General features: G+C 40.0%; 13 protein-coding genes across 13 annotated transcripts; 4 read left to right on the forward strand and 9 right to left on the reverse strand. All coding sequences in view use genetic code 12, as the record gives it.

Moving 5' to 3' along the window:
- Positions 1 to 68: 68 nt before the first annotated feature.
- On the reverse strand, positions 69 to 2,840 carry STE13 (Ste13p; the record flags this gene model as incomplete). The annotated part of the gene is made up of 1 exon (XM_051814529.1): positions 69 to 2,840. One exon carries the CDS (start codon positions 2,838 to 2,840, stop codon positions 69 to 71), a length of 2,772 nt encoding a protein of 923 aa, XP_051671894.1.
- Positions 2,841 to 3,327: 487 nt separating this feature from the next.
- CANMA_002459 (mitochondrial 2-oxodicarboxylate carrier) lies at positions 3,328 to 4,191 on the reverse strand (the record flags this gene model as incomplete). The annotated part of the gene is made up of 1 exon (XM_051814530.1): positions 3,328 to 4,191. One exon carries the CDS (start codon positions 4,189 to 4,191, stop codon positions 3,328 to 3,330), a length of 864 nt encoding a protein of 287 aa, XP_051671895.1.
- A 1,008-nt stretch (positions 4,192 to 5,199) lies between these two features.
- Positions 5,200 to 6,051, reverse strand: CANMA_002460 (uncharacterized protein; the record flags this gene model as incomplete). Its single annotated transcript, XM_051814531.1, has 1 exon — positions 5,200 to 6,051. One exon carries the CDS (start codon positions 6,049 to 6,051, stop codon positions 5,200 to 5,202), a length of 852 nt encoding a protein of 283 aa, XP_051671896.1.
- A 540-nt stretch (positions 6,052 to 6,591) lies between these two features.
- CANMA_002461 (uncharacterized protein) lies at positions 6,592 to 7,251 on the forward strand (the record flags this gene model as incomplete). Its single annotated transcript, XM_051814532.1, has 1 exon — positions 6,592 to 7,251. The coding sequence occupies one exon, from the start codon at positions 6,592 to 6,594 to the stop codon at positions 7,249 to 7,251; it is 660 nt and encodes a 219-aa protein (XP_051671897.1).
- Positions 7,252 to 7,440: 189 nt separating this feature from the next.
- Positions 7,441 to 7,950, reverse strand: CANMA_002462 (3-hydroxyanthranilate 3,4-dioxygenase; the record flags this gene model as incomplete). Its single annotated transcript, XM_051814533.1, has 1 exon — positions 7,441 to 7,950. One exon carries the CDS (start codon positions 7,948 to 7,950, stop codon positions 7,441 to 7,443), a length of 510 nt encoding a protein of 169 aa, XP_051671898.1.
- Positions 7,951 to 8,092: 142 nt separating this feature from the next.
- On the forward strand, positions 8,093 to 8,989 carry CANMA_002463 (uncharacterized protein; the record flags this gene model as incomplete). Its single annotated transcript, XM_051814534.1, has 1 exon — positions 8,093 to 8,989. The coding sequence occupies one exon, from the start codon at positions 8,093 to 8,095 to the stop codon at positions 8,987 to 8,989; it is 897 nt and encodes a 298-aa protein (XP_051671899.1).
- A 252-nt stretch (positions 8,990 to 9,241) lies between these two features.
- Positions 9,242 to 10,531, forward strand: CANMA_002464 (uncharacterized protein; the record flags this gene model as incomplete). Its single annotated transcript, XM_051814535.1, has 1 exon — positions 9,242 to 10,531. The coding sequence occupies one exon, from the start codon at positions 9,242 to 9,244 to the stop codon at positions 10,529 to 10,531; it is 1,290 nt and encodes a 429-aa protein (XP_051671900.1).
- A 107-nt stretch (positions 10,532 to 10,638) lies between these two features.
- Positions 10,639 to 12,753, reverse strand: CANMA_002465 (GMC family oxidoreductase; the record flags this gene model as incomplete). The annotated part of the gene is made up of 1 exon (XM_051814536.1): positions 10,639 to 12,753. One exon carries the CDS (start codon positions 12,751 to 12,753, stop codon positions 10,639 to 10,641), a length of 2,115 nt encoding a protein of 704 aa, XP_051671901.1.
- Positions 12,754 to 13,344: 591 nt separating this feature from the next.
- CANMA_002466 (GMC family oxidoreductase) lies at positions 13,345 to 15,456 on the reverse strand (the record flags this gene model as incomplete). The annotated part of the gene is made up of 1 exon (XM_051814537.1): positions 13,345 to 15,456. One exon carries the CDS (start codon positions 15,454 to 15,456, stop codon positions 13,345 to 13,347), a length of 2,112 nt encoding a protein of 703 aa, XP_051671902.1.
- A 443-nt stretch (positions 15,457 to 15,899) lies between these two features.
- On the reverse strand, positions 15,900 to 18,014 carry CANMA_002467 (GMC family oxidoreductase; the record flags this gene model as incomplete). Its single annotated transcript, XM_051814539.1, has 1 exon — positions 15,900 to 18,014. The coding sequence occupies one exon, from the start codon at positions 18,012 to 18,014 to the stop codon at positions 15,900 to 15,902; it is 2,115 nt and encodes a 704-aa protein (XP_051671903.1).
- Positions 18,015 to 19,213: 1,199 nt separating this feature from the next.
- Positions 19,214 to 19,810, reverse strand: CANMA_002468 (uncharacterized protein; the record flags this gene model as incomplete). The annotated part of the gene is made up of 1 exon (XM_051814540.1): positions 19,214 to 19,810. The coding sequence occupies one exon, from the start codon at positions 19,808 to 19,810 to the stop codon at positions 19,214 to 19,216; it is 597 nt and encodes a 198-aa protein (XP_051671904.1).
- Positions 19,811 to 20,187: 377 nt separating this feature from the next.
- Positions 20,188 to 20,673, reverse strand: CANMA_002469 (guanine nucleotide exchange factor; the record flags this gene model as incomplete). Its single annotated transcript, XM_051814541.1, has 1 exon — positions 20,188 to 20,673. The coding sequence occupies one exon, from the start codon at positions 20,671 to 20,673 to the stop codon at positions 20,188 to 20,190; it is 486 nt and encodes a 161-aa protein (XP_051671905.1).
- Positions 20,674 to 21,358: 685 nt separating this feature from the next.
- CANMA_002470 (uncharacterized protein) lies at positions 21,359 to 23,392 on the forward strand (the record flags this gene model as incomplete). Its single annotated transcript, XM_051814542.1, has 1 exon — positions 21,359 to 23,392. One exon carries the CDS (start codon positions 21,359 to 21,361, stop codon positions 23,390 to 23,392), a length of 2,034 nt encoding a protein of 677 aa, XP_051671906.1.
- Positions 23,393 to 23,675: the final 283 nt, after the last annotated feature.

Below are 23,675 nucleotides of genomic sequence, written 5' to 3' on the forward strand. Positions count from 1 at the left end.
CAAGAGGGAAAAAAGAGAAATTCTAAAGTGTTGACAAGTGTTGAAATAGAGTTTATATTATACTTCATCTATAACATATCGTCAAATCTACCACTGAATGCATTCTGCAACCACGTTAATAGTTTACCATGGACAAGGGTGTTTGCATTATGGTAATCAATATTATGATTATTGTCCGGGAAGATCTGAACATCGTAATTCTTAACATTTGCAGTATTGAGCTTGTCAATAAACCACATAGTATTCTGCAAATGCACATTGTCATCAGCAGACCCATGCATGAGGAGAAACCTGTGAACGTTTTTGAAATTTTCCACATCATTTACCCTGGCAAAATTACTGTAGTTGGGATTCTCACTTGGCTGGTTCATATAACGTTCTGTGTATATAGAATTATAGAACAACCAGTTAGTAACTGGGGCAATGGCAACTCCATATTTGAACACCCGGCCATTATCGTATTCCAAAGTCTTTAAAGTGGTGAAGCCACCATAGGACCATCCCCATAATGCAACGCGGTCTTTGTTGATAAAGTTATTTGCCAGCATGTACTCTGAAGTAACCAACTTTACATCTCTTGCCTCCCAGTACCCAATTCTGTTATTAGCAAAAGCTTGAAATCTCCAGTCATTGCCCCCTGTTCCTCGTGGATCAATAACCAATACCACCGCATTTAACGCTGCACTAGCGACCTTCAAAAAGTCGATATCAAATTTTTTCAACACATTTTGTGAGCCTGGACCACCGTAGGCATGAACCAAAAGCGGATATTGTCGTGTCGGGTTAAAATTAGGAGGCAAGATTTCTTTCACACTTAATGCTATATTGTACTTGGAAATCTCAACCTGTCTATGAATCACTGTTGGAAAATTGAAGTTCTGAAAGTGCTTTTTGGAGACATCAAAGTGATTGACCATCGGAAGTTGTAAGATGGCTTTGCTTAAGGTTGCAGAGTCTTCCAAAGAGTCATGCAACTCACCCATGCCAATTAATCTTTGCCATGGTTGATCTGGTCCTTCATACTGGAGGTTCAAAAACCTTCCGTTTCGGGAAAACGAAGTAACGTAGTATCCATCTTCATCTAAACTTGTAATCTCAACATATTTATCGTTTGATAGATTATATCCAATTAAGTGAGAGTCCATACCACTTTTCTCGTTAGTGAGGAAGTATAGATAGTTCTCAACCCGGTCATAAATCCCTTCACTGATTGTTTGGTACTTGCTTAATACCTTCAGCGGGGTAACGTCACCCGCCCTATCGAATAGGGCTAGATAGTTCTTACCATCAACGACAAAATTATCAACGTATGAGCCGTCTATCACTGTGATTGGCTTCATTTTCCCCACCCAACCTCCATATAAGTCTGTCACGTTGACCAAACCTAGCAACAGAAAGCTGGCCTCTCCTGGCTTGTACAATTTCTTTGAAAGTATTTTGCTTGTTCTATCTGTCTGCTTAACCAAAAAGTTATCCTTATCAATCCAGCTCGCCTGGTACATAACAAAATCTCTCCCCAAACTCTCATCTTTGTCCTGCAAAGTTTCGAGTTTTTGCTCATCAATGTGATACACATGAAATGAGACAGTAGGATTTTGCGTCCCAGATTTAGGATATAGAAGAGAAGTTTCGATTGGATACTGATCAACTTGTTGATATCTTTTTTCATTCGGTTGATCGTATTGCATACTCACCTCAGCACTTTCCTTGACGTAATAATCAACCTTGACTTCATTAACTTTGGTATCGTTAATCTTTGCAAATACAAGATGTTTTGAATCTGGCGACCACCAAACCATGCGGTCAGTAGCAACCACTTCCTCCTCATAAACCCAATCTGGCTTCCCATTAAAGATGTATCGTGATCCATCTGTAGTAATTTGCAGTAGTTTTTGATTAGATAGGTCCTGGATATATAAATTATGTTCAAAAGCAAACAAGACAAGCTTACCATCTGGAGAAAACTCAGCGAAATGCAACTTATCCAAACTTGAAGTTCCCATATTTAATCTGTTCTCCTGGCTGCTGCTTTCTTTAGGGGGTTGAATCGGCATGAATGTCGAAAGCTGAGGATTATAAACCCAATATAAAGCAAACGACAGATGTCTCCATTGCTTTAAACTGTCAGTTTTGATAAGGTGAAAATTGTTGAGCTGATCAACGGGGGATGACGGGTTTAGCATCACTTCTTCTGAAATAAAGAAGTTGTTCTGGTATGCAAACTCTCTTGCCTGAAGAAGTACCGCTTCATAGTCACTGTTTTCCCGCCTAATCAAAATTGACTTCAGAGTCGAAGTCATATAATATCCTCCTTTCTTATCCTGCGGCGACTGTTTCTCATTCAACCAATGAACTTCTTCTTCATAAGTCAAATAGTCACCATTTCTCCAGGATTCAAATGTAAGATTCTTCAATTGTGGATCATACTTCGCTAGTGTTATGTTTTCCCCATTTATATTAACATTCGTTTGCCATTTGGTGTTATTTAAAAGCTGCGAGGGACTTTGCTGTGAATAGACAACAATCCCTCCAATCCACAAGATTAAACATATCACTCCCACTATACTGCAATATTTCAAGGGGAACCCTTGTTTGCGGTACCTTCGTAGAATAGATTGATAAAACGGATCATTGTTGAAATCGTCCTTTGTTTCTCCCGTTCTCAATGCACAATTTTCAATGTCATCTAAAAAGTCTGATGATCGAGAATCAGTAGATAGTTTTGAAGGGATATTTTCTCCCAGATCTCTTACTTCAGCTTCTGAGGTGGATCGTCGATGGCTTTGATCCACCATTTCATACTGTTCTAAAGGTTCTCCACGATTGAGTGCTGAGTACATTCAATTTGCAAATTACTGGATATTTGTCATGTAAATACCGTGAGGGTGAATTGAAAAAAAGATTTCTGATTAGGGTACACTCAAGTGTGGGGGAATAGTAGTCGACGTGTATATTTTGGGCGTGTGTAGACTGTTGCAGAATGTTTCAATCTCGATTTTTTTATTTCTCGTGTTTTTTTTTTACTAGCTTCGTATGTTACAAACCGCCCTATAAAGCCATGTTACCCAGACTACACGCGGACGGGAAGCAACTGGCAGAACAAATACTCATTTGTCCTTGCTTCTCTATGTCTTTCATATTACTCAGATTAACACTTTTTTTCAAGTCTCAAAGTGGTCCCCTTTACTGTCCCAAATAGGCAAGTGCAAAATATCACTGCAACGTGTCTTCCAAGAGTGAAATAAATCTACAGTGCAACGAATTTGTATCATGGTAAGCAAATTTATACTCTCTTAAATTATATATAAATATGGCCATAACGAGTGTCTATTTCTTGTCATGGAACTTTCTAAAAAAGTCCATGCATGCGGTGAAGACGACTAACAAAATACCTCCACCTGGACCCAATCTCAAAACTTTTGGAATGAAACCTTTGTACAACGCAGCAAATCCCTCTTCTTTATATACAATGGCCAAGGAAGGGTATGTCCATTTGTATCTAGCCGAACCAGCTTGGATTCTAGACTTGACAACGTCGAATGGTGTGTTCAAAATCGTACCAAAGGTACCTCCAATTGTACCAGATGTCAAGTCAAACAAAATCTTTTGCTTGTTATCCTTTGGCTTCGGCATCAACGATTTGACTTGATGAATGCATCCAAAGTAACCGGCATTCCACCAAATGTGTCTCCACATTGTCAGCTCGAGACCCTTGTACAATCCTAAAACACCATTTTTTTGAACGATATCTTTAACCACCTCGCCCATACCATTAAACTTTGTAGTTCTATCCTGTAATCTGATCTTGACCAATTCGAAGGGAACAACAACAAACGACTCAGTGGCACCGGCAGTGGCACCAGTGAGGATAGCCAAGGGTTGAGTCATGGCTGAAACACCGAAAAAGTTTTTGTAAAATTTACCCCATTCGTCGTTAGCAGCGAATTTGGTTGCTCTCTTTGGAGCTTCCATCAAAATAGGAGCTGTAATACCTTTGTATAAACGCGATACACCTTCCTCTTTAATGATAGTTTTGATACAATTGATAGTACCTTTAGTAGCATTTGTGGAGTCCAATTGTTGTCTTGTTTTGACGACATCCAACGGATACATGACAAGAATCTCAGAGACCCCTGCAATGGCTCCAGATGCAAATTGGTATATGAATGGTAATGGTGATGGTTCTGCCATTATAATGAGTGGGTTGTGTTGGTGTTACAAAAAAGAAAAAATGAAAATTACTGCTTTGATAAGACTTAATAAATGATATTGCGACTAATGAGTGGTTATGTTTCAATTGATGAAAAATACCAACAACTAAAGAATCAATGTATCGAATAGCTTTAACAAAATTGAATAGTTTTTAAATTGGAATATAAACAAAAGTGGGAGAGGAGAACTTGGTTTTTTTTTTGACAATTTGACTGTGGTGGAAAGGAATCAGTCAGCCGACAAAAGAAAAAAAAATTAAAAATTAAAAATTAAAACCAAAACCATCTGCATGAGATAGTGGGGTGGGTGATTGTAACCGATCCCTATTTTGTCCGCACCGATTCCTAATGATTGTTTTCAGAAGTGCTTTAATTTATTTTACTGTCTCAACTAATTGTGTATGTTTTGGACAGATTTGATTGAGATCTATTTACAAACCTCAGTGTCGCCTGACGTGACAGCCTTAACCCCACTTCACTTTTCACGTGACTTCATGCTAGTTTTATATTGGTGTACTCTATTTCTCTACCTACCCCTTTTAATACTAGTTTGATCAGAATGATCATTCAAGTGGGTGAAAATATCAACGCCCCTCCACCTCCAAGGTAATTCTGTTGGAAGACGATATAGAAAGCAACCGCGTTTTATGTTATTCGCATCGGTCTCTCACTTCTGCCTTCCCTCTCTCTCTCTCACCAGAATAAATTTTTCACCATCGCAAAAAAAAAATTTCTACAAGAACACACTTCTTCTTCTTCTTCTTCTTCTTTGTGCGGCAGCCAAAGCTTTAACCGTGTTGCTTGTCTGTTCTTTTAACATCCTTACGAGTTGGCGAGCGTCAAGCTTCTGGCGAGATTAAAATTTTACACAAACGATCATCTCAATGCCCTTTCATTAAAATCAAACCATTTGAAACGAATTTAGTGAGGGCTGGTAGATCTAACATTTTTTTTCTAAATTCGTAGCTACGTACTTTTCTATTTTCACCTATAACCACAATCCTCTTACTAACGCCAATGAAAAATTGATGGCTAGACCAGCTATAATTGCCATTTTCTGCCGTTTGTTGAAAATTGTGTCGTCTACTAAAAGAAACACTACCGATATAACACCAAGGAAAACACCGAGACAGAATCCAAGTAGCAAGTCCTCATTGACCTTTGTTTCATCAGCGTCCAACGGTGTTTGTGGCGGTATTTGTTCTGCTGTTTCTGGTGCCGAAGCTGTGGTATTATTGGTTAGACCCGTTTGATCAGTGGCGTCATTGTTTGATGTCGATTCAATCCACCTTTCTTCCAATTGCCGTAAATTCTGTTGCCTTGATTCATCTTCCTCCACGTCTGCTATCTCACTGCTAGTTCCAACAGTGCCCTGTCCATAAATCTGGTAAAATTGCCGCCTCAAATCATTAACGTCTTCTCTTGAAAAACCTTGTTGCAATAAACGATCAAACCCAATTACATTGGGCGTGGTTGTGACTTCTGGGGGTTTATTGTCTAGCTTATTCTCTTCCTCAAGCTGTTTTCTTGTCAACTCTTCACTAACAACGCAATGAATGTATACCGAATCATTATCTGTTAAATTTGCCAATCGTGGTTTCAATACCTCCTTCGAAAAGTCAGTCTTTTCATTCAATACTCGGCCATTGTAAATCAACTTTAAACGTTTAGTTGAACACTGTGGCAACTTGCTTCTGATCGACGCCTTCAACCACGTTGTATTTATCAACTTGTTGACATCATCTTTGTCCAAGTTTATGCTAATCGGTATCGACAAATCAGGAATTTGTTCAGTGGCCGAGAGGGCATTGGTAAATCGTATAACTAGCACAAGTCTCATTCGTAGTGTGGATTTGTTGGATAATGGGTGTGTTACACTGTTCAATTTTGTCCGTCTTTTGTTTGTCGTGATTACCAATTTCTCTTTTTCCCACTTTTACAATTTGAGAAAAACAGAGCCATTAGGTCAACACGTGGAAGGATGGAACAGAAGATCGAGTGCATCTTTTGATCTGTCATGTTTAAATAGCCCCGATTCACATTACGTTCCTATTAAATATCTTTATAAACCGATTACTAATTGAGCGTATCCATGAGAGGTTGGCTCTGAGGCATGCTTATTTGTGACGACCAGTACGATTAGATACATTTCCTACAGACCTACAGACCTACAGCTCTGTAGTTCTGCCAGTAGTTATATTTTCTCTCATCTTTACAAAAGTGTCCCTACGTTTAACAAAATTGTCAAGTTGCCGATGCTAGTGATAACTAGAATTTTGTTCGGACTTAAGATATGTAAAAAAAAAAAGAAAACATTATTGCCGTCAAAATTACTCTTTGCCACAGTAACTTTTAACAACTTTGCCATCCTTTAACAATCATGTCATCCGCGAGTTCAGATATAAACAGCACTGTTTCCAAGGTGAAAGGTTCTGTAGATGACCAATCAGTAACAGATCAAGAGTCAGGATTGAGGTATGCCGCTTACGCCAACAGATTAAGAACCATTTTGTTAGCTTCACACAGATATGTAGCTTATACATCGGATATTGGAGAGTCATTTAGACCAGTGGCTCACCCTTATTTGGTCAAGTCTGGTTATGCAGTTTCCTGGCTTTATATCCTCGGTGATGTTTCATACGCGTCATGGATCACGAAGATGAAGAGTGAAGGAAGATACACGCCAGGATTAAAACCTTGGGATAAGGAGCCAAAACCAGATGCGATTGCGGCTGAAACTTTTAAGCAAACGCATAGCTTAGTTGACTCTGATTGGAGGTTAAGTGCATTGAAGCGGGGGATATTCCAGAGTATTGCTTCGATGGGATTACCTGCGTTTACTATTCACAGTGCTGTCCGTTATTCATCCTACCTTTTCAAAAATTCAGGTAATAAGGCATTGAAGACATATGGTCCCGTTGCAGTTGGATTGGGTATTGTGCCATTGTTACCATATGTTTTTGACGAGCCAGTTGAGCACGCTGTCGACTGGGTATTTGATAAGGGTGAGAACTTGTACGTAAAGGAAAAACTAGCTTAGCCGTTGCTGAAAAAATTAGACAAAGCATTTTAGACTTACATTAGATTAAACTATAGACAAAAACAGTATGATTAATACAATAATCGAAATTAGTGATGTTAGTTGTAAGAGCGAAATGCAAGGCAACAAATCTCATAAATGATTCAGTATTTGGGGCATTACAAAAACTAAACTAGCTAGATGTCCATTTTACCTCTTGGATGAGTTTACATGTCCACAGTTTTTACACGTCTTAGCGTCAGGGTTTGAGTCAAATGCAACAATAGCTTCTTTAATTTGTGTTCCCAAATCAGTTAAATAGAAATCTTTGTGGTACACAACCTCTTCACATTTACTACAGTACCATCTGATTGCGTCGTCGAGACCCTCTGGGCGATCCTGTTCCACCACTATGCCAATGGTGTCTTTGAAACGACATGGATTATGAGGCACGTTTGGAGGCAATAAGAATGAGTCCCCTTCGTTGATGAAAATGTCTCTAAACTTTCCATCGTCAACAACTTTTAAACACATAGTACCTTTATATTGGTAGAAGTACTCTGGAGTTTGATTGATATGATAATCACTTCTTTCATTCGGACCACCTACTATCATCACTGTGAACCCTCCCCGATGCAAGCAGAAGTTGTTCACTGGAGGCCTCAATTTGTCCTCATTTTCTTTAACCCATTTATGGATGTTAATAGGTGGAGGTAACATTGGAAAGAGGGTAGTTCTGAAGCTGGTGTGGTTATCGGTGATAAGTGATTGTGAAAAATCTAGACCTGTGAGAATCAGATACGAAAAGTGGTACGAGAAAAACTCACACTGCTACCAGTCCAATTGGTGGTTTGTCAAAGCGATGGAACTCATTCAAAACTACTCATCGGACTCTGACAGCCAGGAAGAAGACTGCGGGATTAAACAATCAGAGAGTACACCAACAAACAATCATTTACCGGCAGCTCATTCACCAACTGCACCAGCGCCTCCACCACCCATACTAATATTTCTGCAACAATACCAAAACATGCACTCGGCCGCCAAAGTTGCTGCCTTATTCACATATATACCGTGGACGCCGTCGGTTATAGCCTTGGCGCAACTAGAAAAGGCAGTGAGCCATGCTGTGTCACAATTTCCGGATTTGTCAAATAACTACAAATTCATTGCACCAAACAAGGACCCCTTCCGCATAGAAAAGCACCATATAACAATCTTCCCCGCCTTGAACGTGAAAAAGGAAGTTGAAACACAATTTATTGACCATATGCGTGAGAGAATCGCAGAGTTAGTCCCACCCGCCAGCTTAATTGCTAAGCCAAGCGGGTGTGATCAACACTCACCCCTTTCCAAAATCCTCTACAACTCAAAGCCGTCAATTCGTCTAAATTTGGAAAATAGAATCATCATAGGTCGAAGCCCATTAAAAGAGTCATTATTTTGCATACTAAATATAAAACAAAGCCCAGAAACTTCCAAGTACTTAGCTGACTTGGTTGAGAGTTGCAAGGAATCAGCAAGGGACTTTAACGCTCAATTGCAATTTCCCGAACTATTGGATGATGCCATGCATGTATCAATAGCCACGGGATACAATACTCGAAGAAGCCTAACTATTGACGAAATTGACAAAATCAATCAGCAATTACGCACAATCGACGTAAGCCCCTTCACAAAAGACATTCAAATCGCTGTAAATGAGTTGACGATACAGAATGCGTTTGAGAAAAAATCAACCTCAATTGCTCTTGTATAGGAAAGCGTTTGCACTCGTGTAGGAAGTTAGACTTTAATGTTTAGGCATGTTGGAATCTTTCGTTACTTTCCCTTCTTTTTAAGCAAAAGAAGAAAAAAAAAATCGCTAGGAAATTCGTTTACCGAACTAACCAGAGAGTTTTCGATTTTGTTCTATCGATTTGTTCTTTTTCTAGACCCAAGCAGCAAAAGTATCAAACCCAAAGTCAAATACATATCTAGCTGCCAAACACTTCTATAAGACTACCCAAAAATGTCAAAGAGACACCAAAAAAATATAGAAAAGCAGTTGTTAGATATTGTCAACAGCAGGGGTAACGACAATAGATGTGGTGAATGTGGGGCCGAGTATCCAACGTGGGCGTCGCACAATTTGGGCATATTCTTATGTGGACGATGTGCTTCGGCCCACAGACGCGTTCTTGGCCCCCCTAACTACAAAATATCAAAAGTTAAATCTTTGACCTTGGATGACTGGTCGGACCAACAAGTGAATAATTTGCGTAGAGTGGGCAATGCTCGAGCCAAGAAAAGATGGAATCCCAAGAGAATCCCTTTCCCGTTTGATGGTGATGATGACGTGGCGGCGGTTGAGCAATATATTAGAGATAAATATATTTTGGGTAAATTCCGTGATGATGATGTTGACCCATCCGAGTTTGATGATGACAGAATGAGCAAATATAGTAACGACGATAACCATTCTCGACGCTCAACAAGACTGAGGTCAAACAGTACCAGGAGCATACAACAGTTGCCTAAGTTGACCCATCGAAAGTTGACAACATATGAGTATGGCCAATATCAAGTACAACAAAATCAAATGCGCAGCTTTGGATACCAAGATAGAGATGCGGCGTTGGAAAGTTTGTTGCTATCAAATGGTGACGTTGAGTTGGCAATAGATATATATAAGCAAGATGCTAGAATCAACCCAGCTCAAGAGGAAACAGCTCCGGGATTGCCCAGCAGACCACGCCCCACCACTACGCAAACGCAATCTACAACATCAATAGGACCTGTTTCTTCCAATTCTGATTGGTGGAGTAATCCCAGCTCGGCTCCTGGATCAACTACTGTATTATCCTTGCCAACGGGTCCACAAGCAGCACCTCAAATATATCAGTACACTGATCCAGTTACAGGTCAAGTGTCATACGTGGACTCGAATGGACAGGAGTATTTGGATCCAAATAACCCTCTGCATCAACAACAATTGATGGGTATGACAAACCCCCAGTTGATTGCCCAACAGACCAACAAACAAAACATTATGTCTTTGTATAACCAACCAGCGGTGCAATCTCCTCAATCGCAAGGAGCACAACAACCTCAACTGTACTTTCCACAACAAAATGGTTTAGCACAGCCAGCACAAACAGGGATGAGCCAACCAGGTTTCGGTTATATACAACAACCCCAACAACAGCAACAGCAGCAGCAGCATCAGTACACTGGGTTTGGTCAGGCACCTCAGGCCCAATTCACTGGGTTTGGCCAGCCACAACAAACGGGATTTTACAACCAGCAAGGTTTTCGGTGAAGGTATAGCTATAATCTGTATTTGTGGAGAGGTATATATATATATAGCGTTCTTACTACAGATATTCAAGTCTCAAAAAATAATTGTATTTGTCTCTTCTATTGATCCTACAATTTAACCTTTGCCTTTAAATCATTACATAACCCAAGGCCAACGTGTCTAGCTAGAGTCAATGTAGTAACCATTGGATTTACTCCACACGCTGTTGGCATACAGCTAGCATCTGCAATATAAATGTTGGAAGCCTCAAACAACTTGCCCTCGGTATCGCAAGCACCGTACTTTGGTCCCTTACCCGACATTCTACATGTTGACATCTGATGAGCTGTGCCATAAGGCATACCGAAGTCGTCAAGAGGTATCTTAGCCACCGCTTCTCTCCACTCGACATAATCTCTATCAGTAATGGACCTCTTGTTCTTTGGTAACTTTGATTCAAAAATCGGAACCCATGGCTGTGGACTCAATACTCTCTCTGCTCCTTCAATGTACAAAATATCGGCAGCTAGGAGAAGGGCTTGCAAAAGCGAGTTTCTGTCAAATTTATTGACACTATAGTCAATGTAGAGTGCATCGGGTCTATTTAGATCAGCCAAAACAGAACCCGTGGAAGTATCTCTTGCAAGCAATAGCATGGTGCACATATGATTACAGCGCAACATTTCCTGTCTTATTTGGTCACTACTTCTCCAGGGTAAAAGGGAAGAATAAAGGAATGGTGTGCCCAAGAGAGTTTCAATCTTAGCACCATGAGCCTTGCCATCTAAATCATCAACCTGGGTGCACACAGCAGTCATGATTGAGTTTTCGAAATGATTAGCTTGGACATCTGGACCAAAGTCACCATAAACCGCAGAGGCCGGGTGTAATTTCAAGTTTTGACCAATATGCTTGTTCTTGAAGCCCGAATTCCGCAAAACCAGTGGTGTGTTTAGCGAGCCTCCAGACACAACAAATTTCTTTGGTCCCGTGATCTTGAATTTTCTTCCAGAAACCTCATCTTGACATAATACACCTGTTGCGGTCCCATTTTCATTCAAAATTTTGATTACCCTGACTTGATCCATAAATTTGGATCCAGTGGCAGCAGCTGCTCGAAACCAGTTAACAGAAGATCCCTGCTTGATACCATATTTGCAACCCAAGTAGCAAAATCCACAAGAATGCGATGGGTGACCACCTGTATTTTGGTTAACTTCCTTGCATTCGTAGCCCAATCTTGTAGCACCATCCAAAAGGATCTGGTTGGATAAAGAATGCTTGATCCCTTCTGTGGTTGCACCAATTTGTTTCCAAACGTAATCTTGGCACTTGTCATACGAGTCGGTGGCCACAAAGTCCAATCCGTATTCTTCATACCACTCTTTCCGCACTTTAAAGGGCGTTTTAAAGCAAGCTAACCAGTTAACAGTTGTACCACCTCCGAAGTTTGATCCTGCTAATATGATAACCTGCAGATTTTTGGAAGACAATGCTCCTTTATTATGATAGAGAGAGTCCACGCCTTCCATATCATTGAAATTGAATTCTGAAGGGGAGTAGTACTTTCCTTTTTCCAATACCAAGCTTTTGTATCCATCATTGGCTAATGTGTGTGCAACTACTCCGGCACCAGCACCAGATCCAATTATAGCAACATCGATATCAGGTAAATACAACTCAACATCATCGAATTCCGGTTTGGCCAACATATCATACCTAAATGGGTCCACCTCGAAACCATGGTAGGCTTTTTCTTTCAATTCCCTTCCTGGGTAGTGTATAGCTTTGTAATGCAACTCGTTCCCTAGTATGACCATTACATTTAATGTTGATGACAGAATTGTTCTAAACAACTGCCTTTTTGTGGGTATGGGGGAATCACGCCAGTTTGCTAACAACTGTTCACGCTCTTTTACTGCCATGTCCTTGACTAACGTCAACGAGTTGGTCAATATTGGAGCAAAAATTTTTGAATCCAACATCAGCATTAATACGATAAACATGCGTGTAGAGTCCGTAGTGCCCCTATTAATGGTAGATAAGATCCTTTCCTTAAAGCCAGGTACTTGCGATGGCCTGCTGAAGGTTCTGATGTAGTCGGCAATCTCTTCCTCAGTCAAATCATTTCCAACAACCTCCTTAATTAAAGCAATTGGTGTTTCATGAATAATTCCATCAGCAAGGGCAGCATATACCTCAACATGTTTTGGTTCTGCAACATCTGGTAGAAACGAAGTCATATCTGTTGGCTGCAAAAGAAATACAATCTATGGATAAGAAGTTTTATATAAGCCAATTGAGATCAGTGTACCCCAAAGCAAAATCAAAGCTACTTCAAAGCTTTTAAAGGGGGAAAGTCAGGTGGGATATTTGCAACTTTATATCCTTTGAATCTCCGAAGCGGGAGGCTATTGTTACAATTGCATTGTCTCCAAACAGAATCCCCACAATCACCGAAGAAAAACAATACAACACAAAACGTTTGTACCAGCTTGCTTAGATAACAACGTTCTATTATTAGAAACGGATTTAGGTGCTTGCAACAATGCATCAAGGGTACAGGGGTAATTCATAAATAATGCCAAGATTTAATAAAGTGAAACGTAGCTGCAGGAAGGAGCCTTTTATCTCTTCTGATGAAATTCATCGAAAATGGCGCAGAGTATATTTGGTGCTTGTCATCGGTATGGCGGGCAAAGGACAGAGAAAACCTTTTCAGATCACATCCGGCAAGGATCATTAGAGTACTCACTTGATACAGGAAGTTACGAGAACGTAAAATTACATAATTTTAATCAAAAGTTACAGTCACAAAGCGATTCAATTAGGTCCTAGAATCTTGCCTTTGTCTTCAAATCGTTACACAAACCAAGCGCAACATGCCTTGCCAAAGACATCGTGGTAACCATTGGATTGACACCAGAAGCCGTGGGCATACAACTAGCATCTGCGACATAAATATTTGACGCCTCGAACAACTTACCCTTCGTGTCGCAAGCACCATAGCTAGGGCCCTTACCCGACATTCTGCAACTCGACATTTGATGAGCTGATCCATATGGAACTCCATAAGCATCAAGTGGTGTAGCAGCAACTTTTTCTCTCCATTCGACGTAGTCCTTGTCGGTGATGGTTCTTTTGTCCTTTGGTATTTTCGATTCAAAAATCGGGATCGATGATTGGGGAGTTAAGATTCGTTCAGCACCTTCAATATACAAGATGTCTGCTGTCACAAGTAGTGCTTGTAAAAGGGCATACCTGTCATACTTGTTTATATTGTAATCAATGTACAATGCTTCTGGTTTGTTTGGATCGCCTGCAACTGAACCGCTCGAAGTATCACGGTTTATGATCACCATACCACACAAGTGGTTATACAGCAATAAATCTTTTCTTATTTGATCGCTTCCCTTCCATGGTAGAATCGCAGCTTGAATAAATGGCGCATTTAAAACAGTTTCAACTTTAGAGCCATGTGCCTTACCGTCCAAATCGTCGACTTGTGTGCATACAGCAGTCATTATGGAGTTCTTATGATGGTCTGCTTGTACTTCACGACCAAAGTCTCCAAAAACTGATATAGCAGGATGCAACTTCAAGTTTTTGCCAATGTTTTTATTTGTGAATCCTGAATTTTTTAAAATTGTTGGTGTGTTTAATGACCCACCTGATACAACAAATTTCTTTGGTCCCGTGATCTTGAATTTTCTTCCAGAAACCTCATCTTGACATAATACACCTGTTGCGGTCCCATTTTCATTCAAAATTTTGATTACCCTGACTTGATCCATAAATTTGGATCCAGTGGCAGCAGCTGCTCGAAACCAGTTAACAGAAGATCCCTGCTTGATACCGTGTTTGCAACCTAGATAGCAAAATCCACATGGGTGAGCTGGATGTCCACCTGAATTTTGATCTATTTCTTTTCCAGTATAGCCCAAGGTTTCACAGCCTTTCATGAGCACATCATTGGCAAACGAATGTTTAATTCCTTCAGTTGATGCACCCATCTGCTTGAAAACGTAATCTTGACATTTGTCATACGAATCAGTTGCAGCAAAGTCTAATCCATAATCGTCGTACCACTCTTTTCTAACTTTGAATGGCGTTTTAAAACTAGCCGACCAGTTTACGGTGGTACCTCCTCCAAAATTAGATCCAGATAATAGAGAAATTTGCAGGTTGGTTGATGCCAATATACCCCCTGTTTGATAAAGCTCAGTCAAGCCTTCCTTATCAGTAAAGTTATACTCAGAAGGTGAATAGTACTTTCCTTTTTCTAAAACCAAGCTTTTATACCCATCATTGGCCAACGTGTGAGCAACTACTCCGGCACCAGCACCAGATCCAATTATCACAACGTCGATGTCTGTCAAGTGCAACTCAGCGTCATCGAATTCTGGCTTTGGCATCATGTCGTATCTAAATGGGTCTGCTTCGAAACCGTCGTAGGCTTTGTCGTTCAAATCTCTTCCAGGATAATGGATAGCCTTATAATGTAACTCATTTCCTAATATGACCATAGTATTCAAAGTCAACGCAAGAACGGTTTTGAACAAGACTCGTTTGGCAAATACTGGAGAGTCTCGCAATGAAACCATCAAATGTTCACGCTCCTCCAAATTCATATCTCTAATCCGGGTCCACGAGTTTGTAAATAACGGGGCAAATACCTTGGAGTCTAAAAGGTTCATCAACATGATGAATTTACTTATTGCGTTTGTGGTATTATTGTTTATGGTTGTCAAAAGTCTATCTTTAAATTCGGGGATTTGCGAAGGTCTGTTGAAGGTTTGGGCATACTTTGCAATTTCATCGTCCGTCAAAGAGTCGCTAGCAACTTCCTTGATGATATCAATTGGAGTGTCGTGAATCACTCCATCCGAAAGAAGGGTAAAGACCTCGATGTGTTTTGGTTCTGCTCGCGGCACCGTTGAAGCCATGTCGACTATTGTTGACCTTGAATGTGAGGAGCTGACTAACGCTTGAGAAGGCCAGTTTGAAATTTGGGATTCGAATCGAAGCTAACTAGGTATTATATATACAGAAGTTTTGTGAATCTCATTGAAATGGGGGGGGAAGGGGTAATGGTATCTCCGTTCCTATAAACCCCAAAGATTTCTCTCTAACTCCGCATGAACGCAGAAAATAATGTTCTCCACAAATTGTGATTTTTATTTCCAATTTATTCTCTTTTTCAGCGGTTGGTCCGTTTCCGGAGATAAGCCAATGAGAATACAGCGGAAACTCCATGGACCCAACTAAATCAACCATGTGTGTAACGCGAGGGGGTGTGATACGATATGAAGAGTTAATTACAAACTTCTATGGGTAGTTTCCTTGAATATTTCATTGGCAATACACTAAAAAAGAATATTCAATTAGCCTAGAATTTGGCACTTGTCTTCAAGTCCTTACACAATCCGAGTGCTACATGCCTTGCCAAAGTCATTGTAGTGATCATTGGGTTAGCACCAGAAGCTGTGGGCATACAACTAGCATCTGCTACGTAGATATTTGACGCTTCGAAAAGTTTTCCTTTGGTGTCGCAAGCACCATACTTAGGACCTCTACCCGACATTCTGCAACTCGACATTTGATGAGCTGATCCATATGGAGTTCCATAACTGTCAAACGGGATTTTAGAAACTTTTTCTCTCCATTCGACGTAGTCCTTGTCGGTGATGGACCTTTTGTCCTTTGGTATTTTTGACTCAAAAATTGGAACCCATGATTGAGGACTCAAAATCCTTTGGGCTCCCTCAATGTATAAAATATCCGAAGTAACAAGGAACGCTTGCAAGAGAGCATTTCTGTCAAACTTGTTAACACTATAGTCAACGTACAATGCTTCTGGTCTGTTCGGATCACCAGAGACGGATCCGCTTGTACTGTCACGAGTGATCAATAACATTGCACACATGTGATTGTAACGCAATAAATCTTTTCTTACCTCATCACTACCTCTCCATGGTAAAAGAGCGGCTTGGATAAATGGTGTGTTCAAAATCGTTTCAATCTTGGCACCGTGTGCTTTTCCATCCAAGTCATCAACTTGTGTACAGACCGAAGTCATGATGGAGTTATCAAAGTGGTCAGCTTCCACCTCTTGGCCAAAGTCGCCAAAGACGGTGGTAACAGGGTGCAATGTCAAGTTTTTACCAATGTGCTTGTTTTTGAAACCAGAGTTTTGCAAAACGACAGGAGTGTTCAATGATCCACCGGCAACAACAAATTTCTTTGGTCCCGTGATTTTGAATTTTCTTCCAGAAACCTCGTCTTGACACAAGAGACCTGTGGCGACCCCCTTGTTATGCAAAATTTGAACAACCCTTACCTGGTCCATAAATTTGGAACCATTTGCAGCTGCAGCTCTAAACCAATTGACAGAAGATCCCTGCTTGATTCCGTGTCTGCAACCCAAATGACAGAAACCACATGAATGTGCGGTGTGACCTCCTGAATTTTGTTCGATAGCTTTACTGGCGTAACCCAATTTTTGCCCACCTTCGATAAGAACTTCATTGGCCAAGGAGTGCTTAATTCCTTCAGTTGATGCACCCATCTGTTTCCAAACGTATTCTTGGCATTTGTCATACGAATCAGTTGCAGCAAAGTCTAATCCATAATCGTCATACCACTCTTTTCTAACTTTGAATGGAGTCTTTAAACAGGCCGACCAGTTGACTGTAGTTCCACCTCCAAATGTGGATCCTGCCAATAAAAAGATTTCTTGCGTCCTTGATGTGAGCAATCCGTGGCCCTGGTAAAGTGTTTCAACGCCTTCTTTATCAGTAAAGTTGTATTCAGATGGAGAGAAGTACTTTCCTTTTTCTAAAACCAAGCTTTTATACCCATCATTGGCCAACGTGTGAGCAACTACTCCGGCACCAGCACCAGATCCAATTATCACAACGTCGATGTCTGTCAAGTGCAACTCAGCGTCATCGAATTCTGGCTTTGGCATCATGTCGTATCTAAATGGGTCTGCTTCGAAACCGTCGTAGGCTTTGTCGTTCAAATCTCTTCCAGGATAATGGATAGCCTTATAATGTAACTCATTACCTAAAACAGCCATTGTATTCAAAGTCAATGCATGAACCATTCTGAAAAGTCTCCTTTTGGCTGGTAAGGGGGAGTCACGCCAAGAGGCCATCAATTGCTCACGCTCTTTTAAGCTCATGTCCTTGACTAGAGTCATTGAGTTGGTTAATGTTGGTGCAATAATCCTTGAGTCCAAAGCTGTCATCAAGATGATAAACAAACGTGATGCTTCGGTGGTGTTGTTATTAATCGCAAAGAGAACCCTTTCTTTAAACTCGGGGATCTGTGAAGGTCTGTTAAAAGTTATGGCATATTCTTCAATTTCCTCTTGTGTCAAATGATCGCCAACAACTTCTTTGATCAACCCAGGAGAAGTGTCATGAAGAATACCATCTGCGAGTGCAGCAAATATTTCAACTTGCTTTGGCTCTGCAATATCGGGTAACAACGAAGCCATAACGAATAACTGATAAACTGAATTGTTGTGTTTGCAATGAACTTCAAATGAGATGAAGATTGTCAGTTGTTGAAGTAAAACGTGGGGTAAAGAGTTTTTCTCACCTCATTTTTTCAATGCAGTTGGTTGTGATTTTATATGTTTTCTCAATTTTTTATTATCCGCCCGCATTTTGGTTTTTATTTTTTTTCTTTTTACTGTCTCTCTCCCCACATGTCACAAAATAGACCCTCCTTTTATTTAGAAAAAGTACCGGATAAATATCGTCTCCCAAGTATGTTTGTTTTTATCTTGATTGGGAAATAGATGGAAATATAACATGTAAAGTTGAGGTACACATGCAACAACAAGCTGCCGTTTTGATGTTCAAATACCTTGTCAAGTGACCTAGTGTAGAAGACGGTATTCAACTAGCAGTGATTTCGTTTACGTAGTATTCTCTACTCTGTCACATGCAAAAGACATACTAAAAGTATGCAAACCTTTTTTTTACTTTATTTTTTTTTCGTATGTTAAAACGGAGTTGGAGACAGCGTGACAAAAGACGGACTTTATTTAGTGAAAATCAGTTGATTCTTTATAGGTAATTACATAACCAAACAAATAGCACTTAATAAAGGGGAAATTGCAGACAAACTCAGACAGATAGGCAGAGGGTGGGTGAGTGAGCAATAACACGTCCTCATTTGCTTTATTTTGTTGCATGTGCAATTACTGTTGGGTTTACACAAAGCCAAACAATCAATAGCTTTTGACATTTAACTCTGGCGGAGATAAATGTATCGTATGACTTTGTTGAAAAGTAAGCGAGTACTGAGGGAAATCGCTTGTCTGTAGCCAGTAGTAGCGATTTGGTAATGTAGTAAGCAGGTCAATGTCTATGACTTAACCTGGCAGTTGTGATAAGGTTTCATCTGAAAACATTGAAAGAGCAGACAACAACATAGGAAACAGCGACACAAATGGGGCTTTTGTGTACAATTGCTTTAGTTCCTGAGCCTGCTTGTGAGATTCTGAAATTTTTCATAATCAATTTTAGATTTGCCCACGAATACTCTAGAAGAAGATGTGTCATAAACGTGTACAGTGTCTGACTGTTGTAAAGCGATTGTTATGAAGACAGGGCTGCCAGGGACTTCTTGTTTTTTTGTATGTTATCTATTCTTAAATCCGATTCATGCATATCTATCTGTCGGCTTTTATGCGGAATCGTCTAAATTTTCTGGTATTCCAAATTCTTTCCGAAGTTCTACCTTCAGTATACCTGACTTTGTTGATAACCAAGAGAGTATTGTCTCGATCAGATCAGTGAAAAACTCAATACTGGTTTTTAGATTTTCGATTTGTTGATATTGTTCAAGCTGTTTATTCTGCTCCGTTAACTGATCAATGTCAGCTTGTAAATTGCTCAACTCTTGTAGTTGATTTTCCCTCTCAGGAAGTGCATCAACACTTCTCTCAGCACGCAACACTTCCAAGTCCTTCTGCATCTGCTGAGATAACTTTCTCTTTGCTTCCAAGTCATGCTGAATACGTCTAGCTCTGCCAATTTTGTTTTTCGTAGTTGTGTACTGGAAGGACCAGTACAAGTTTGTTGTTCCGCTTTTCTCTTGTTGAATCAATCCTTCGTCAACCAAATTGGAGACTAACTCCTTCACTTGTATACTTGGAATTTTGCATGCTTTGCTCGCTTTTTGTTCAATTTCTTTCAAAGTATAGAAATCATGGGCGGACTGGAACCAAGTATGTAATAGCTCGAGTTTCTCTTCGTGTGATACTGTTTTCTTTGGTGTCATCTTGTTTCTGATTGAGTTGGACGGAAAAGTGTGTTGCAAAACTATATTTTTTGGCAACACAAATTAAAGTTGATAGTTTTTTTGCAAATTTATCAGACTATGAACGACAGAAGGTGAACATTTACAAAGAGAGAAGAAGATTTAATCAAGTTTTATTGGTGAAATACGAGCCACAGCAGAAGAACAGCCAAAGAAGGCTATAATATTTAATAGTCTATATCCTCCTCCTATAGGAAAGATCCCCTTCATGAGGTGGCTTGGACAGATTCATCAAGTGCTCTATGTAGCTATGACAATGTTATTTATTGAAATTGATTACATGTTAATCTATCCATCTCGATCTATAAATCCTCCGATCCAATCATCTCAGGTCTAAACTAATTCCCAACGTCATACAAAACACTATTCTGGCTCAAAAAGTACTTAAGATTGAGGTGAGTCTTGTCTTCACCAATGGCAATACCAGCAAACCCTAAAGGCCCACGATCGCATTCACTGCAAATTAATAATCGCTCCACATCAACCTTTTCGCTTTCATCTTCATGACCGTTGGCACCAACTACAATTGGATCGGGGAGCACTTCCGAAGGTTTGCTGACACCTATATTATCGAAATCCCATACATCACCAATGCTGTAGAATGCAGTTGTTGAAGAGCTTAGTTTAGGATCTGATTTTTGAGAATGGTATGATTCTATAGAAGCGCAAAGAGGCGCATGGTCGATATCAACTGATGGTGTGGCGGTGGCGGAATAAGCGATGATGCGAGCATGGCAACTAGGAAACGGACATCGAAGTATGATTGATGAAGTTGAGGATGTAAGTAGTTCTGGTGCTATTTCATTTTTAGATTTGAAAGTCATTGTGAGTGTGTTCAGTTCAGCTGGAGTTGAAATGATAAAGTTCTTTAGTCGTTTTATTTTTCTCTGCTCGATTCTGCATATGCAGTTGAAGCTGGCAGAAGACAAAGCACGGCTCTGTTGAAGCGTCCGCCACACATCAATTCAGAGCTAGTACAGCAACGTGTGGTATATTAAGTTGACTATTCATCATGGTCCCCACCCATGCCAATACGAAATAAAGTTTTCTCGAACCAGCAAGACAATCTGGGCACTCATAAATTTGACACAGATAATACACTAGCTTCAAATATCTGTCTGGAGGATTCATATCTAAGTTTGCACAAGGACATTCACATCTTACCCTATGTAATCTTAACGTTTCCAATGCTTGCTCACCGAAATGTTCATTTTGACTGCAACTTCACGCAACTTACATTATTTCCCAAATGGGAAGAAAAGTAAACAAAAGATTTTGGAAAAACTCTTGCACAAAGGAAGACCAAAATTTAACAAGCAAAATCTTTGATTGATGAATAAAAAGAACACAAGAGAGAACAAGCAGGAGACTGTATACTGTGAAGTTGGGGAAGATAACATCCTGATAAAATAGTACCACTTTGTTGTTCTTCGACATCCATAATATATCCCACAACGACAGAAAGAAGGTCATCCATCTCACAGCAAATCATTTCATCATCTTCCATCAATGTCAAGAGTCAATAAGAACTGGAATACTTTGTACTCCTATAGCCAAGGGATCATATACCTACACTTGAAAAACAATGACTTGCTACAGCTACGATTCGACTTGAATGGCCTGTTTACCGAAGGAAACAATTTGGAAAATAATCAACAAGTGACTACATTGACACCACCACCAGACAATTCGACCTTGTTCATTTTGAATGATACCTTATATGGCCTAAAGCGAAGCGATTTCAGTCAAGATAGCGACATATGCGGTGATGGAAGCTTTTCAATAATAAAGTACGACAATGATTTGTGGGACAATGAAATTGAATTGGACTTTGACAAAGTGGCCGACTCTTCATTTTATCAATACTCAACTATCTTGACCAAAGGAGAATCGTCAGATTTACTTTACGTATATGGTGGATTATGCGGACAAACAAACGAGTCAACCAATAGATTAGTGTCGGTGAATATAACTTCTGGCCAAGTGAATAATATAACCACCTCAACTAAACCACAGCCATTCTACGGCGCTTCTAATATTCTTGCCCCAAATGTTCAATCGCAATTAGTCATTGGTGGTGAACTGAACAGTGGCTGGTTGAACATGTACCAGCTAGCGACGTGGGATTTTGATTCAGGTTGGTCATTTAAACAAGTTGACAAGGTTGACGATACGACTGTTAATTCACGGACGTTTCCTTTGATCCTCCCGCTTTTTAAGCCATTTACAGCCTCAGGCAGTATCTCTGATAACTTCCGCCTAGATCAAGTGTTGATGATTGGCGGTGATATTGCTGGTGAAGAAAGCACACCAAAATATGCTAAATTACAGATGGATAGTAATTCTTGGAATTGGAACGTCACAGAGGCGGATAATTTTCAACTAGATGAAGTTTTGGGCGCTGCTACTATATTTTCAACATTGGTGGTTATTAACTCAACACGAGACCTAAAAGAAAAACGGATGGTAAGTCAAGGATACCAAGTTAATCTATACGATGTTGATACCTTTGAATCAGTAAGTAACATTAAGGAAAACACTACACCATTAGAATCTACCAGTGATACCAATACAAGTCATAGTTCTAACAACAAGGAAAAGATTATCCTAGGAACGGTACTACCGATCTTCTTTGTGTCCTTAATCAGTGGGCTTCTCGTTTTCTTCTACATCTATAAGCGCAAGAAATCGAAATCACAAGAACAAAATCCAGCTTACAATGAAATAGATTACAAGTTCGATTACGTTGACCCACCAAGCTCATTCTCAGGTGATAATCATCACCTATCGCCACCATATGTACATGACAATGACTCAAATTCGACTTTGAGTGGTGCGGCATCAATAGATTCGTGGATGAAAAAGAGACAGGATTTTGATAGGAGTCGATTGCGTAACAGTTACCTCGCTTCAAACGATACATTGCAGACAATTGATGATGAAATGAGTCATGCGAGTGCAGATGACAAAGAAGTGGAAGGAGAAGAAGAGGAGCAGGAAGAGACGGCACAGGTGAAAAGTGTACGACCTAGTTTGGATCCAAACAACCCATTTGTACACAAGTCAGTACGTAACTTACAAAAATCATTCAGCTTTTCCCACACTCCACCAACTAGTCCAATATTGAAGAAGGAGCCACCAAAGCTCAAAAGCAAAAGATTGACTAAAACCGAGCATTTAGTGGGCAACGCATTGATTGACGATGGGAGCGAGGGAGATGGTGATCTTGCTAATGAGGTTGTAACACCAAATATTGAACGAAGTTCTGATGTTACATCCATTGACGATAAAATGGATGTTCAGGTGTTGGTTAGCAGCAAAAGAAGATCGATTTTGAAAATCATGAATCCAGACGATGCTAATGAGGAAGGTGAAGAAGCTAGCGACACAGATAGCCACCAACCTGTACCGTTGGTACAAAATGGACACCCAGAAGATACAACGAATGAATATGAAGTCAATTTAAGCCAAGACAACGCGAAAAGTGAGCATGGAAAGTACACAGGCCTTAGGCAGAGGGTACCATCAGGTTCAAAGGAATAGAAATGCCAGCTTAAAGTAGTGAGAATGGCTATTGTATATTTTATAGCCAGATTTATTGATTACTTTGTATTATTAAGAACCAAAAGCCATAGTGGAAGAGCTATACACGCTGACTGTACATTTTCTTGACATTAGAAGACATGGTCAGTTGTTGTGTGTGCTTAAGCCCCATTTATATTTTTAGGTTTCCAATCCTGCATATAATACATCTATTTTTAAAATATTTATTCGTGCGTTCCTACCAACCACTTCGGCTATTCTGGAAATAAAGATTAAAAGCGTT

Source organism: Candida margitis, assembly GCF_024628925.1.
Source record: "Candida margitis strain CBS 14175 chromosome Unknown scaffold7, whole genome shotgun sequence".
Lineage (NCBI taxonomy): Eukaryota > Fungi > Ascomycota > Pichiomycetes > Serinales > Debaryomycetaceae > Lodderomyces > Lodderomyces margitis.